The sequence below is a fragment of the Elaeis guineensis genome, chromosome 10 (genome assembly GCF_000442705.2).
Source record: "Elaeis guineensis isolate ETL-2024a chromosome 10, EG11, whole genome shotgun sequence".
Taxonomy (NCBI): Eukaryota; Viridiplantae; Streptophyta; class Magnoliopsida; order Arecales; family Arecaceae; genus Elaeis; species Elaeis guineensis.
The window spans coordinates 33,179,816-33,197,449 of NC_026002.2; the positions used below are offsets into that span (position 1 = coordinate 33,179,816).

At 38.1% G+C, this 17,634-nt stretch overlaps 1 protein-coding gene across 1 annotated transcript; it reads left to right on the forward strand.

Moving 5' to 3' along the window:
* Window positions 1–5,282: 5,282 nt before the first annotated feature.
* Window positions 5,283–9,587, forward strand: LOC105052741 (succinate dehydrogenase subunit 4, mitochondrial). The gene is made up of 3 exons (XM_010933677.3): window positions 5,283–5,637; window positions 8,647–8,808; window positions 8,918–9,587. The coding sequence occupies exons 1-3, from the start codon at window positions 5,359–5,361 to the stop codon at window positions 9,284–9,286; spliced, it is 810 nt and encodes a 269-aa protein (XP_010931979.1). The 5' UTR covers window positions 5,283–5,358; the 3' UTR covers window positions 9,287–9,587.
* Window positions 9,588–17,634: the final 8,047 nt, after the last annotated feature.

Here is a 17,634-nt window from a genome sequence, read left to right on the forward strand (position 1 = left end):
TGCCGGCACTCGTCCGGCCAAGAGAACTGCTTGGCTTGTCGCAAGGTTTTGAAGAACGGGAGGCATCTCTCAGCCGATCGAGAAATGAATCGGCTCAGCGCGATGATCCTTCCGTTGAGTTGCTGCACCTCCTTCTTGGTGTCCGGGTGTCGCATATCGATGATGGCCCTGATCTTCTCGGGGTTAGCCTCGATTCCCCGTTGTGAGATGAGGAATCCTAGGAACTTCCCCGAGGTCACTCCGAAGGCGCACTTGGCCGGGTTCAACTTTGTCCGGTGTCGTCATAGAGTGCGGAAGGTTTCTTCGAGATCCCGGACATGATCCGAAATTTGCGTACTCTTTACCAGCATGTCGTCAGCGTACACTTCTATGTTGCGCCCGATCTGATCTTTAAAGACCTTGTTGACCAGTCGTTGGAAGGTGGCGCCAGCGTTCTTCAGTCCGAACGGCATTACTCTGTAGCAGTAGAGGCCCTTGACGGTTACGAAGGCGGTGCGTTCCTCATCTTCGGGCGCCATCCAGACCTGGTTGTACCCTACGAAGGCGTCCATGAAGCTGAGCAGTCGGTAGCCGGACGTCGCATCCACCAACTGATCGATCTTCGAAAGTGGAAAGCTGTCCTTTGGACAGGCTCGATTCAAGTCGGTGTAGTCGATGCAGATCCTCCACTTTTCGTTGGCTTTTTTCACCATTACAACGTTGGCGAGCCAATCGGGATAAGTGATCTCCCTGATGAAGCCTGCCTCGAGTAGCTTATCCACCTCCTCGTCGATGGCCCTCTGTCTTTCTGGAGCGAAAGATCTTTTCTTCTGCCTTACCGGTCTCATTGATGGGTCGATGTTGAGTCGATGGGTCATCATCTCTGGGGGAATTCCCGGCATATCCGCCGCCGACCAAGCGAATACGTCGGTATTTGCCTTCAGTAGCTCTGCCAAATGTCGCCGCTCGGGGTCGGGTAATTGAGACCCGACCCACACCTTCTGGTCGGGGTCCCCTGCTATCGCGATGGGAATGAGCTGTTCGGCCGGCTCGCCCCGCTCTTCTTCCTCCCGTTGGTCCAGCTTATCGGCCGTCAGGGGGCCTTTCGATTCGTCGCTTTGAGCGGAGATCTGAAAGCATTGACGGGCGAGGTGTTGATCTCCGCGCATCTCTCCGACGCCGTTTTTGATCGGGAACCGCACCAGAAGATGATACGTCGAAACTATCGTCTTGAGGGCGTTCAGTCCGGATCTTCCGAGTATGGCGTTGTAGGCCGAGGGCACCCGGACGACCGCGAAAGTCAGGAGGACCGTACTTTACCGTGGTTCGGCTCCAGCCATCACGGGCAGGGTGACCTCTCCTTCCACTGCGACAGCGTCTCCAGCGAAACCTATTAGGGGCGTGGAGACTCTCTTGAGTCGGTCGGCCGACAGTCGCATCCGTGAGAAGGTCGAGTAAAACAGAACATTCGTTGAACTTCCATTATCTACAAAAATTCTTTTTATATCATAATTGGCTATTGTTGTCGAGACAACAACAGCATCATCATGGGAGATTTGGATGCCCCAAACATCTTCTTCTGTAAAGGTAATCACATCGTCCGGGCGTAGCTTCTTCACCGGCTCCCCTCCAGCGGACGTCCCCGGATCCAGCCGTTTGAAAATCACGTTGATGACCCCGACCATAGGTCGATTATCAGTCGCTTCTCCGGTCGGCTGGGGTCGTCGGTCGGCAATGGGTTGGGTTGGTGGGTTCCTTTGAAATTTATCGAGATATCTCCGGCGGATGAGGGCTTCGATCTCATCCTTAAGCTGGATGCATTGCTCGGTATTGTGGCCGTGGCCCCAGTGGAATCGGCAGTATTTCCGTCGGTCGAGGCCCTTTGCCTTCAAAGGCGGAGGCCGTCACAGGTACTCTTCCTCTTCGATCTTCATCAAAATCTGCGCACGGAGAGCAGAGATGGGAGTGTAGAAATCGTACCTGGGGCGTGTCGGCCTCGGGCTCCGGCGTCGGGGTGACCCCTGGTCCCGTCATGGGGGTGATACCCGACCGTCGGTCGGGGGCCTGCTAGGCACAGCAGGGTCCCGACCCTTCCTCCGCTTCTCCTTCGGGCCCTTGGGCTCAGCCAGGCGTTGGTCGGAAGCTCCCTCATCCGCGCGCATGTACTTGTACGCTCGCTCCAGCAACTCAGCGTACGTTCGGGGGAGGGTTTTGTCCAGGGAGTAGGTGAACCGAGATGCCCTTAGCCCGCGCTTCATGGCCGAGACGGCCATGTCCTCATTGAGGTCCCAAACCTCGAGCGTGGCCACGTTGAATCGTGCCACGAAGTATCAGAGCGTCTCATTTTTCTCTTGTTTAAGAGAGAAAAGGCTGTCCGATGTTCGGGGTGGCCTTCGGCTGGTGCTGAAGTGGGCCGCGAAAGAGTGCTCGAGCTGCCCGAAGGAGTGGATACTTTTCGATTGAAGATCGGAGTACCAGGCCCTGGCAGCTTTGCGTAGCGTGGCGGGGAAGTCGATGTAAAGGAGAGCGTCAGTTGCCCCCTGGATCGTCATGAGAGCTCTGTAGCTCTCCAGGTGGTCGATCGGGTCGGTGGAGCCGTCGTAAGGCTCCACGTGTGGCATTTTAAACCGACTTGAGATCGGCTCATCAAGGATGAGTCGGGAGAGAGGTTTGGCGGTTTGGAAGTCAGTGTCGTTCGAGGACTTCTGCCCATCCACCTGCAACTAGGCAAGCCGACGGTCGATCTCGTCGAACCTGCGTTCGTAGTCGTCGATCCGTCGGTGCTGGGAGACCCCAGAAGTAGAGTCTCCGGAAGAGTCCGAGAGAGAGGCGGATGGCGTTCGCGGTCGCTTCTCCTTCCTCGCTCGTTCTAGCTGGGAGGGAGAATGCCGTCTGGATCGATGGGTGTCGCACCGCGGCCGCCCCTCCTCCTCTCTGTGGGAGCGCTGTGGCAGGTGCTCCTATGGAGGCGACGGAGATCGACGCGGGCGTCGGCGGCTGCTCCTGAAGGGCATCGGATGTGCCGCCGGTTGCCCGACCGGTGATGGCGGCAGCTGGATCGGCTGTTGCTGAAGGTTTTTGACCGCGTCTGTCAGCACGGTCATCTGCCGCACGATCACCACGATCTACGCCTCCGTGGTCACCGCGGGGTGCGGAGAGCTGGGTTTCGCCGCAGAGGGTGGAGGAGAGGCCTCTTCCCGGTGGGAAGAGCGCCTCGCCGACCCGGTGACCCTCGATCGCTGAGCTCTTGTCTTTGTCATCATTCCTCCTACCTGGCGTGCCAATCTGTTGCGGCCAATCCCCTCGTCGCTTGGTCGCCGGGAACGAGCACCTGCAAAAGAAAGTCCGCGCTGACCGGAGGCAGCTCCGGCGGGGACCCTCCGACGGTCAAGTCAGAGAGGAGACTGGGCAACGGAGAAGAAGAGACAAGGAGCTCTACGGGGAGAGAGGGAGAGAGAGAGAGAGCAAGCCTGAGCATTTTCTCCGAGAAGCCCCCCTGTAGCACTGTTGCCTTCTCCGATTTATAGTAGGAGGTGGTATGGCCCCGCCGTCGGTGATGTAGACAACTGGAGAGTTGTCAAATCGTCAGAAGTTGTCATGCCGTTGACAAAGTTGATAGGTCCTAGGAATTAATTCTCGTCCTTAGCAGGATAGCACCCCAGGCTTCCTGGCAGGGTAATGCCCCCTGGCATTCGTGCGGCGTTTACTTGATGGGACTGCAGCCCACGCCGCTCATCCGACATCTAGGAAGGCCTGTAGAGGTGGGACGACAGCCATCCAAACCGACAGTGAGTCGTCAGTGTCCCATCCGATGGGAAGTCGGCGACGGGGGGTCAGCCCTCAGGCGATCGGAGGCGACGTGGGGCCACTAGGCTGACCCGTTTCGATCGAGGCGCAATCGATAGTCGCTGTCGGTGTCGCCCGCGGTCGGTCGGGAGGAGTCGGTCGGTCGGATGGAGTCGGTCGGTCGGATAGAGTCAGTCGGTATATCCCAACAAGTTCACTTATGAGAAAATGAGTGGTAGAAGAAATGCGTTAATGTATAATAGCAAGAAACAATGAATTATTATAGTTAGTTTCCTCCAAAGAATATCCTGTCTATCTTGTTGCATGTTCCGTGGAAGATTGCTGATGGAGATGGGTTTCATCCTCTTCTGCAATGAATGATTGTTGCGATGCAAGCAGTATTGTTGATTATATCGTATCATGCATAGCAAATCATATGAAATCTATCTTTTGGGTATTCGAGATAGATTTTTCTATTCAATTTTATAATTTTTTATTTTTTAATTACTATGGATATATCTTTTATCCATTAATTAAATTATCAGATTTATCATTGTTGCGGTCAACTCCTATCGTCTGTCGTCGGTAAAAAGCACTTGCAAAACAAAGTCCTCACAGACCGAAATTATATCCGACAAGGATCTTCTGATGCTTAAATCAATGGAAAGTTATGAACAGCAGATGAAGAATATTTGAATTGATAGAGTTTCATCTTAGAATTATTTTATCCATACTGCTCATTTACCTTTCTTTTATAAATGATTCTGATATAACCGTCGAGCACGTAGTTTCGCTTTTTATGGCGCTAAATTATCGGACCATAATCATAGAGTTAATGGATCATTTATGTCCACTAATGACCGTGATACGCAATCGATAACCGTTTATAATGGTTAGATGTGTTGAAAAGATAAACGAACTATATGTCGGTAATAGTAGTAGGTCGGTGGAGATCCGAATAAGAATTAGATGGTAACTCTGATATATCGATGATCATCAGTCGGATATTAACTGAGTCGTCGTAGTTGTTCATTGTTGGTTGATAATAGTCGACTGTCGGTCGGTTAGCTGATTGTTAATTAAAATATTATATTTATAAAAATAATGTAGAGTCGGAGTCGGAGATAGATTGAATGATCCCAACAATCATTAAAAATTATCACTTTTGAGGTTGTTTGAGCAGTAGGTACCTTGTGTTTAAAAGTTCCCTCGTCCTTCAAAAATGAATTTTTTTGGCCCTCGTTCTTCACAAAGGGTAGATTCGTTACCACGGCGGTAACTCCAGCCCATGGTTTTTGCTTTTCGCTCTCGTGGAAAGCTTTAGGCGGCAATGCTCGCACTAAAGCCGGGCGTCCATTCGTGTCACGGGAGTATAGTTTACCAACTTCGCGTTAAGCGTCTGTTCGCTCGGACGCCAGCGAAAAGGAAAGCCACGCTTCTTCCACGCGCAGCTTGCGACTGCAAAGCGCGTGCACGAACGGCGATTCAGCTGTCGCGTTGCTACCTCGTCTCTCTAAGTACTCAGTCGCTGCTCAGCTTTTTCTCCCTCTTCGCTTCCTATTCTCCTCTCTAACGCCGAGAGCGGCGACGGCCATGGCTGCCCTTCTTCTGACCCGATCCAAAACCCTAAACCTATCCGGCCTCCTCCACCGCTCCTCCTCCCCGATCGACGCCTTTCCCTCCTCGTCCTCCCAATTTCTCCGAGCTCTCCACTCCCTCGCCTCTCCGTCGCTTCCCCGTCCCCCTCTAGATCATGGGCGAGCCCCGCCGCCGCCCGATTGCAGATCCCCCGCCGCTGGATCGGCCCCCGCCGCCCCCGTGCTCGATTCGGTTACTGCTCCCCACCACAACGCTCTCCTTGGCTCCAGAAAGGTGCGATTTACCCTTTTCCTTCTTCCTCCTACTATTCTTCTTTTCCATGGGCTTAGGATTCAGTGGTATTTGATCTATAGTTCTGTCGAACTCCTGATAATAGTAGGTGTTAGCTCTGTGAAAGATGAAAACTTTATTAGGGTTTTTCTGCAGGGAGAAGGATTGATGGGGAAAAATTCCTGCTGAGTAGAATTTCGTAATCCTATATTCGCTGGTTATACTGCTAAGGAAAAAGATTATTCTACGAGGCTATTAACGAATTGCGCGAGAATATGCTGACACCATGGTTTATAATCATTGTAATCGTGAAGAGGTCCCCATTTGTTGTGCATGTATATATGGTGGGATTTTAAATAGCGGCTATTTCTTTCTTCATTTGATCTTTTCACGTTTATGAAAAATAAATTGTCATTCCGCGTCAATACTTTGATGCATAAATGCACTAACCGTAATATATTATTATGAAACTGTGTAATTACCCTGGCCGCCACCAACTAAACACATGCTACCACGGGATCTCACATACTCCCTCCGTCTACGTCCTGACATCCTTTTGCAAGCTAGGGATTTCCAAAGCCAATCAAACCCAACCACAAACTCTATGATTGGCTCGTGATCATCTCCTAAAAGAATTATGGCTCAGTGTCTCCTAGTCCATATTGCTATGGCGTGCATTGACCTGGATACCATTATAGCAACTCAGGACCTCACAGAAAAAGGCTTACCAGAAGGTATTGTTTGGATTTTTTAGCCTGATAAGTACCCGAGATCTTTCTAATGTACAACCAATGTGGATTGAACCCACGCCAGCATAGGCTCCCACAAATTTTAATGTTTGAAATGCCATTTTATCAAGTGCCACCATTAATTTTTGTTGTTGTTGTTGCCTCTGCTGTTTAGAATGTCTATAACAGCTATTATGGCAGCAACTGTTCTGTCCTGGGAGTATTCATCGAAATCTGGGGAAGACAATTCTAGCCATTATTTCTGCTATAATGCCCAATAACAGTAACCCTCAGGCATCGTTATAACAGGATTACTGAATTGTTGGTACCTTTGCATGGCAGTTAAATAAAATCCCAGAAAAGATGTAGAAGAATCTTAGTCATGTCTACTAGAGTGCCAATCACGGCAGTTGGATGGGCCTTCTACTTTCTTGAAAACCTCATAGGCACTCTCATGTGCACTTGTACAAATATTTTTGACATAATACAAGCATCCTAGACATGTGCATAACTTAACTGTTAGTTGTACGAATGAATAAGCCACTTGTACATGGCTAATTAGTGCCAGTATTATCTTAGTCCTTTTATAATATGGCTTTGCCTGATGTTAAAGCTGTATTCATGACAGCTATATGCAATAAGAAAATAAAGTCCTCTTGTGTTGATCTTCTGATTAGATGATTTGTATATTGTACTGATTTTTTTTAACCTTTGATTCTCAAAAGTAATAGAACCCATTCAGTCAATAGAGCAATGGTTAGCTGATTTTTGATAGTCTGGATAGAATGGATTACTTCTCATAATCCTTATGTCATTAGATTAAATGTTATGTCCCTGGATTTTGTGGAAGGATAACCTCTTGTGCTAATTGATTCAGTTATTATTTCACATGATTAAACTCTAACCTTTATTCTCTCTGTTTCTGTTTTTTTCTTTCCTCATTTTCACTTCTTCTCCTTCTTCTTTTTCATCTTTTTGGTCATACTTATCTAAAACTGAAAACTTAGGGATGCACTCATGTGTGTGTGTGTGTGTGTGTGTGTTGTACAGAACTGGGTCCTCAGTATGGGGCTGATTCGCTTTAAGTTATAGAGACTTATGACACATTGTGTTCTAGAGCTAGACGGTTGTCCTTTTTATGTACTTTTTTTTTGTATGTTGAATAAATTAATTTCTTTAGAGTTCTTGGGTCATGCTAATGGCTTCTGGAGATTTGTTAAGCCTGAGCTTGAGTCTTATCAGGGACAGGTGGCATGTTGTGCATGGGAAACCAGAAATAATGTGATGCCTGAAAAAGCATACCGATCAAATTACCTGGATAGTAGTTGTATTAAGACACCCAAAGGTTGGTGTTTTTCAGGAGCCAAGAAAATATTAGAGTTTAGGCGAATGCCCAACTGAATCCTCATCTTTCCATTGCCGTCCTCTTAAATGCTGCTACAACAACAGTCATAATGCATTTGAAGTCAGTTGTTTAAATTTTTACATCAACAATTTCATCAACAAGAATGATTAATTTTTTTGTAATGTATTGTTGGAAAAGGAGAGGAAGATATTTGCTTTAACTCTAGTGGGCTGAAGAGATGCAAAAGTTAAGATATTTTTTATTACAAAAAAAGGTTCCCCCCTACCTCCTGTTTGAGGGAGTTTGCAAATTATTGCTCCAGCAGATTATGTGAGTGAAAGATAAACCACCCTCTATAATTATGTCCAGAATCTTAAGTAAGATTGAGGTAATCTTCCAAAAACATGTAATAAGTTTTCTTATGATGCTACTAAGGCAATGATTTAGCTCAGTTAAATTTAACTTCCATTATTTACTGTTATTTGTTTTGAAAGTCTCGTAATTGCTGCTGCAATAAAAGTTATAATGCAGTTGAAATGAACAACTCAAATGCTTATATCAACAACCTCATCTTAAAGAATCACTACCTTTTTCTTGATATATTGTTGGAAAGAATGAGAGGAAGATGAGAGCCTTAACTCAAATGGGTCAAAAATATCCAAAAGCTAAGGATTTTTTTGGTATAAAGACTGGTTTGCTCACAACCTTTTGTTATGACGGAGTGTGCCAGATCATTGTGCACCAAAGTGTTTGGAGTAAAATATAAACCACCCTTCATAATTATGCCCATAATATTAATAAGACGGGCGAGCTCCTAATGGTATTAACAGATGTGCTTGTCATGTTGCTCTGGAGGCAATAATTGGGCTTGGTTAAATTTCACTTCCATTATTTTTTGCTATTGTTATCAATGTTTCATGAAGTTCACTGTTTATGCAGCTTTGGGCCTATGAACAAATCCCTCCGAGCTATTCGATCAAACTGGTGCATACTGGTACACAAGGATTACCTCGTTGGTTTTCTGGGATTGCGCATGGTGGAACTATGACACATCTGTCAGACCAAGTCATCTCTCAGCTTTCTAATTCAACTGAAAAGAATGTATGCAATTCCACCAGCTCTGCATTTATAGTTTAATATTGAATTGGAGTTTATCTGATATTTGCTTTTATTTGTTATTGATTTTATCAAAACATCATTTTGTGAAAAGCTTTTGCGGAGGACATGTAATGGAAAGGAGGGAGATTGTTCGAAGGTTATTGCTTTCAGCCCATTGGAGGGGAGCCATACAAAAGAACGAAAAAGTGGATTGGGGGATGAAAGCTCGAAGATAAAGAGAATGGAGCTTTCACAGAAAATTACTTATGCTCTCATACCAGCACTGCTTCTTGTGTCAAAATCTGCAGCGACCACTTCCTTACTGATTTTCTCAGTATACTGGCAGATATATGGGTTTTTTAAGGAGATTTTTCTGGATTATGTTCACCAAGAGGTCACCCGAAAATGGGTTTTAATATATTTCAAGTTGCTCCTTTTGATCTTGGCCAAGGACACTATCCTTGATTTCGATCTGGTGTAATATCATCATTTTCCTGAGTTTGGAGACCAGGCTGGCATCATCATCTATATGCTGAAGGATAATCTTTGGGGGATAATGTCCTACCTGTGACTTTCCTCCATTGAAATTTTCTGATTTATCTTTTCCTTTTCTTTAATGCTTTTTGATGGCACGGAGGCGTTCATGGATTAACATGTGCATGCTGAATCTGAACAAATTGGAAGGATGACTTCATGGGGCGTGTGAAACTAGGTTATGTATTTTGTATTATAATAAATGAATGATGATGTTCTTTCTCATAAAACCCAAAAGTTTTTTTTTCCTTGCTCGTATGTTGACCCTGATAGATTTTGTCAGGTGGAGGATTTCTGGTTTAATTCGAGTTATCAGCTGTCCGTCATGAATGATAATTACCTTCATTCATCTGTTTTCTTTAGATGATTCCACTATTTATTGATGGATTATGCATTATCTATTGCAAACAATGAAAATGGCGTGGTGGATGAGTATAGTTGCGTGGAAAGTTTAATGGATGTGAAGGTGGTCATGTGGGTAGTAAAATCAATAACATTAACTTGCATTTTCTAATGTACAATGAATTTGTGTTGAATCTTAATTTTGGTTTCTTATCTATTGCTTTGTTATGTGCTTGAGTGAGTGTATTTTAATGTGGGACTTTTTATGATCTACAAGTGAAAACCGGGACTTTCAGAGATACCAATACTGATAAGCTCATAGGTGGCTATTCTTTTTTACTTAGTCTTGGAAATATATAATTCAATTCTCTCTTTTCTTTCTGTTATTATTAGTATTTTTATTATTCTTGTTAGAGTAAATTAAAAAAAATTATCAATTTAAGTTTAAATTTAAAAATAGCTATTCAAATTTAAAAATTAGCTATCCATTCGAGTTTCAGATAAAAGTAATTTTTCATTTGAAACATAATTTAAAAAATAATTATTCAAATAAAAATGAAATGATCTAACTATCTTTACAGTTATAAAATGTATACTATTATAAAATAATATTATATTATTATAAAATTATATTATATTATTATAAAATAATATTATATTATTGTAAAATAATATTACAATAAAAGAATATTACACTATGATAATATAATACTATCTTATTGTAAAGGTATACTATATTAATATAATATAATAAAGTAACAGTGTATTATTATAAAAGAATACTACACAAATATAATGTAATGTTATCTTATTGTAAAAAAATATTATATTAATATAATATAATAATATAATATAATATTATTATAAAATAATATTATATTAATATAATATAATATTATCTTATTGTAAAAAAATATTACACTATGATAATATAATATTACGGTATTTTAAAGGATATAAGGATCAGTTCAACCAAAATGGGTAGTTGTTTTTAATTTATGTTTCAAATGAATAGCTATTTTTATTTGAAACTTAAGTGAATAATTACTTTTAAGTGAAAAGTATAGATGGAAATTTATTTCTAGTTTTTTATTTTTATTATTATTATTTATATTTTTCTATTGTTATCACTGCATCATACTGATGATTATTTTTTTTATTTTTTATATTATATAAAATAAAAAATGAAATTTAAAGAGCTTTCTGTCTTGCTATCTCTAATGATACGATACTTAACAATATTCTTTGATCATCAACTCTTAAGTTTGTTAGTTATAAGTAGGATCTTCCTTACAGACTAATATTAATTTATTAGCCAACATTATCAATTTGCGGTTGAGTCTAGCATCTCCATTTATCATTCTATTGATGCAACTTGGTAGTCTTGGTTTGTTTTCGTACTGGGGTCATGTACATGAGACATCTTTGATCATCCTTACATTGTGGCATTGGGTCACATGGCATGTTTTAGTCTCCACATTATGAGTGCCAATCGAAGTGACATTTCGCCTATAAATTTGGTGCCAGGATATTCTTTGTGTAAGGTGGCCAACCTTTTGGCTGATGTTCTTTGAAACGGGCAGTGGAGTTATTGCTTTAGCCATTTAAGAAGAAGATCCGATTTAGATGCCCTCCTTACCGTTCTATATTTCTTGGAAGTGGGCCAAAAAGTTACCACTTGGATTGTAGAGATCCAAGGATGTATTTAGCTCAAGAGAAAGCAGGACTAACATTTGGCACGAACAATGGATTGATGGAAGGGTGGATAGGAGAGAAAGAATGGATAAAGAAATAAATGGATATTCTATCCATCCTCTCATATATTTAGTAAAATATGGAAGGATAGATGTGAATTATTCCCTCTACTTTTTGATATAGAAGGAAAGAAAAGAAGGATAGATGGTATTTATAAATATTTTTATTAAACTATCTTTTAATAAAAAGTATTATTATTATTAATTTATAATACTTATTTATACTAAAAAATGGAGTAATATATAAATTAAAATCTTTATGATTTATAATTATATAAATATTTAATTTAATTTAGTTTAATAAATAATTTAATAAATTAATTATATATGAATAAATTTATTTATATATAATTATTTAAATAATTAATCAATTTATAATTTAATTTAAATAGTTAATTAATTTTGTATAAATAGTTAACTAAAAATAATAAATATAAATAAAAATGGAAGATAGGTTTAATTATTTATTTATAATTATGGAATTGTGTGTTGAAATTAAAAAGTTTTAATATGAAATTTAATAGTATAGGATAAATGGTATAAGTAAAACTAAAAATATATATATAAATAAAATAAATAAAAAATTATAAAAGTGATAGGATTTCGTTTAAAGGTTTATAAAGGGTATTGTTGCCTAAAAAGATTAGTAACTCAAAAGAGAGGAAATGAATTGGCTTCTTTAATAACTTTAACTAAATTTGAAATCTAAATAATAACATACTTCAATGTTAAGCTAACTTGAGTATTTGTGAGATGTAGAATATGTACAGTGGAATTAAGCAATGTAAAACTTAAAATAATAAATATAAAGTAAAAAGTAAAGCATATGAAATAAGCACACCATAAAGACAAGTAATTTTATAGTAGTTCGATGCAATCCCATACTTACATCAACTTCCTAAGCTCCTCTTGAGAATTTCACTATAATCAGTACAATTATAATGTATTTATTTTACTCAGGATCATAAATAAATTCAGTTAATTTTTTGAACTCATCAACTAAAATCGAATATCGATTATTTTTTGAGTTCACAATCAATGCAGCTAGTTTTCTGAGCTCACCAACCAAAACCAACCATATTCAATTTCAAGCTTGGACGAGTCTTGATCCTAAGTTTTTTTCTCTCAAAAAAACTTATCAAGAAAATAGGATATAAGATAACAATTTTCAGCACAATAAAAATAGAGAACAAAAACTCTTTAAAAGCTCGAAGAAAGTTGACGAAGAGTTGCTCAAATGAAACTTAACTTCTTTTTCTTGATGCTTGGAAGGATATTGTTGATGATGGAGAAAGCTGCACTTGAATGCATACAGAATTCTTGCACTAAATCCCTCTTTGTTTCCTTTCTTAAAGAATATTCAATGAACTCTCTCAAAATGATGAATATATCTTTCTAATTTGTTTCTCCTTATTTTCACGTGATCCTCGGACCTTTTAAAGTTGTTTAAATTGAAAACTAGCCATTTGTGCTTGTTGGGAATGAAATCTAACTGTTCTAACAAACTTTGAATGTTTCTGCAACTTTCTTTGTATAATTTGTTATGACTGTGAGAAACTTGAGAGTCGACTCGAATAGGTTTGGAGTCGACTCGAGATCTTCGGGAGTCGACTTAAACACTATATCCAAAAAATTATTTCTCTATTTTTTTTGAGAGAGTCGACTCAAGTTGTGCTAGAGTCAACTCGAGGTCTATGCTGATGCCATCCTGCATGCCAGAGTCGACTCATTTTCTCCTGGGATTGACTATTGTGAGCTAGATTTGTGGAACGAATGAAGTTTTTAGCTTGACATCTTAAGAAAATTTCTTTTAATGATGATTTTTTCGTTTTGAATACAGAAATCCTACATCCACTCTTAAACTATATGATTAGTATCATAATTTCTTAATATTTTATAATCATCAAAATCAATCATAGGGTCAACAGATAATTTTATCAATATAGAAACTCACTTCTCACATACTCTATCCATTATTCCTTACATTCACCAATTTAGAAGATGCAAAATGATGGGTCCAGATGGATAGATAATTCTTTCTTTTTATCCATCATCTCTAAAATTTTTTGAATCAAATAATGGATAGAGGTCATTCATCCTTCCAACTCCATCCATCTATTTAACCTTTATTCATGCCAAACAGTCCAGAAATTTTGGAGAAAAAGGAATTCTGGTCAAACAAGAATATAAATGAGTTGAAATATGTTTTGTGAAAAAAATTTATATGGGTATTTGGAATAAAATATATGTTGGAATTAGATCATCTTTTTATATTGATTATCCTTGATGGAAGAATTATACCTTTAGCTTGGAGTTCTAAAAACTCAAACTAGACCATCAATAATTTGTGAAATAATTATTCTTGTAGCATAAATATTTCTATCACCCTCTAATCAAAGAATCAAATGTCGCCACGTGCACTGATATGACCTATGATTTCTATGAAGTACTTCGGATTGGACGATGCAAGTACAAACCTTCCCTAGAGACTCTGAGCTGTATTATAATTTTTAAATCAATAATATTATTTTGAAAGAAACTATATCGTTACTCAACTAGAGTTCTACGTGGGCAATGCAAGTGTCGGACAAAAATGTACATCCTCGACAAAAAGATCACAAAATTATGCAAGAATGAGATCAGCATTATAGTAGAGATTAGCATACTGGAATTGTAATTAAACAAAAAAAGTCTGAATTAAATGATAAGCCACTGAGGAGAATTAGAGTAAAGAAAAGGTGAGAAACGTGGGGCTCATTATTGGAGGTGGACCGGCCTCACACTCCATTCGCCTTCCAAGCCAGCTTGGGAGATCGTGGGGGAGTAAAAAGCGTGATGGCACGACGCTTTCCACTCGGTATGACAGCGTTTCAAGGGCTTGCAAATTAGAGGAACAACTTGATGTTGATTAGAGAGGGACCAATTGCCTGCCCGCTGGCCATCTCACCTTTTTTTGGAAGTCTTGTTAACATCAAAATTACTTGCTCCTGGCCCTTTCTCACGAGGAATTATTGCATGCACTACGTACAAGAATACATTCGTGCACGCCCTCGATCACCAAGATGTATTAGCATGGTTTCATTCATTCTGCACTCATGTCAATCATGGAACCACAATAATATATCTCAATGATTGGTGGCATGTGTTAGAAAAAATTCTTTCGCAAAGAGAATTTTATCAAATCGAGGATACAAAAAAGAAAACTCGGAAGTATGTGATCAGCATCCTAAGATGAATTTTCAATCTGTATATTGGTATTTATCAAAAATTCTATCCCAAGATACGATTGGATGGCAAAATCAATTCGATCCGATGGGTATGCATCTTATCCAAATCCGATCAAACCTGAAAAATAGGATTTGATTGGGTTTGGATTCGGATTTGAAAAAAATTCGAAAATTGTAGTACGGATATGGATAGAATATGGATAGTGCTGTTTTCTATTCGAATCCGAATTCAAATCCGAATCCGATCCGAACCTACGGATATGGGTAATACCCAAACCTAAATCCATACCCGAATACACACACATATATATATAGATGATCTCTCTCTCTCTTTATACACACACGATCTATCTCTATATATAAATATTCAATTTATAGTTAATGTGATAATTATATTAGTTTTATTAATTATTAAATTGTACTTGTATATTTTTTTCTTCATTCTCATTATCTTTTAGTATCACCGCTTCTTTTTTACTTAATATTTTTTTATTATAGAATAAGATAATTAATATTTTTATATCTTAAAAATATTATAATTTTGAATTCTTTATCTTTTTGAACAAGTCCTAATAGAGGCGGTCTTATTTTATTTAAAAATAATATCCTTCCATCTTTATAAAATGAGGAATATAAATTTATTCAAAATATCAATAATAATAATAATATTTTTTTTTCTTTATTATGATTTTATCTTCAAATAGACAATTTCAATTCATCCCAAGATAGTGATTTATCTTTAATTCATCCCATAAAAATTAAGTTTAAAATAAAAAAAATACATCAAGTATATGTCAATCAAGTCAATAAAATAATTGAATCTAATAAATAACTATTTATATACTATATAATCATTAACATATATTTTATAATAAAAATAATTAGTAGCTTTGGTTCTAAAGTAAAAAAATGAAAGTAAAATATTCTAATCACATATTGCAGGTAAGTAACGTACTTGTGGAGTTGCATTTGTCACTTCATGAAATTATTTGAAAGTTTGGTATTCAAGTTCACTACTTTTAGAGCACTATACTAGATTTTCATGGATAAAATAATAGATTTAATAATTTATTCTATATTGAATTGTAATTCTATTTTTATATTTGATTTCTATAAATCTAGACTTATAAATTATGGTCTACGTTGAATTGATAATTCTGTTTTGGTTGATAATATGCATAAAATTATTTTGGTTGTTTATTTTTTTGGATATGGGATGGGTATGGGGCGGATATGGGGAAATAGATTACCCATAGGTGTCTCCGAATCCATTGGATATAGAGATAGATATCTCTTTTCTTATCCGATCGGATATCGGATAGAGTTTGGGTATAGAGTATTAAATTTGGATTTGAAGATGGGTAGTACAATATCCTAACCAAATCCTACCCATTGCCATCTTTCGAGATATCCTCTTTTAAAGCATGATCGTTGATAAAAAGTATGATGAGATGAGAAAAGAATTAAAAATTAAAATCTACTTCTCTTTTTGATCCAAGCAAAAGTGGGCAAGAAAAAAAAAATATAAAAGTATCAAAAAGAAATTATCTTTTTTCGATATGGAACTAAATTAAGTAATCAAAACTTTAGAAATCTTTGGAGGGAAAAAAAATTTTAAATTTTTTCTCTAAAATTTTAATAGCATGCGCCAACATACAGTACATATAATAATTTTTTCTCTTTTATATGCCTCAAAATTTATTTTATATATAAGATTTTCTTCTTTTTGCCACGAACTAAATTCCACTTTGTTTTGTTTAAGAAGATCATGGACCAGGGAAAAACATTGTGTGTAAATTTGATGATCAACATTCTGTGTAAATTCCTTTTCAAAGAAAAAATATTCCATGTAAAAAAATAATGTTGAGCAACTCACCACTAATAGAAAATATTTTAGTAAGTATTAAATAAATAGTTTTTAGGTGGGACAAATATCCATATTTAAAACATTATTTTAGTTGACAAACAGTATAACTATTAAATAGTATACCTATTATTCTTGTTACATAATGATGGTTCCAACCGAAAAACAGTTTAAATGTTTGTTATGGTCTTGCTACATATGATGGTAAGGTTTTGAAGGCTGATTTCACCATTCTGCCTAAACAGTTGCAAACATACATAAAATTTTCACATGTTGAGCCAAAAAAAAAAGAAAGATATATATATATACAGTATAAAAAAACAAAAATATTTTCATATTTTCATATTCTGTTAGTGGGTCTGTGATGGAATCACAACCGTTCATATAATGCATGTACACCGCACAGAATCAACGTGTAAAAAAGCTTTCTTGTTGAACATGTAAAAAAACGAAGGCTGATTCGTGACGCCATTGTTATTGTAGGCCACGACCAAATTACGTCCTTCCATTTTTTTTTTGATGGAAAACGGAAGGTATCCCACCCGGTGTACGTCCTTCCAATTTAATCCAATCCGACGCGGACCAGATCTTTCCCCCTTCTCGACTCCGGTTCGGTTCCCTCTCTTTCTCTCTCTATCCATTTCTGATTTTTTTTTCTTTCTGAAAAAAAAAACCGAATCACATTCAATGTAACCAAAATTTGCAAAAAAAAAAAAAATCAAATTATGGGAAGGCTTTAAAAAAGGTAAGGCTAAGGATGGAATAAAAATCACATTGGACAGGCATTGGAGATAGGAATATAGGCCGATTTTCTATTTTATCATATTTTCTCATGTAACTATCTTAGAGTTCCAATCTTATTAATGAAATCATCAATATTATAATTAATTTTTTTTTTATTTTTATAAAATATATGTAATCAAATGATATACACTGAGTAAGGTAAGCATCAAATAACAAATCAATACATATTTATAGATAAATTAACATACAATTTTTTAAAACATAAAGTTTACTGATATACAATATATGATAGATAATACATATTCAAAAAATTATTAATATAACAATTCAATATATATTTTTAAGTAAATTAATATATAATTTT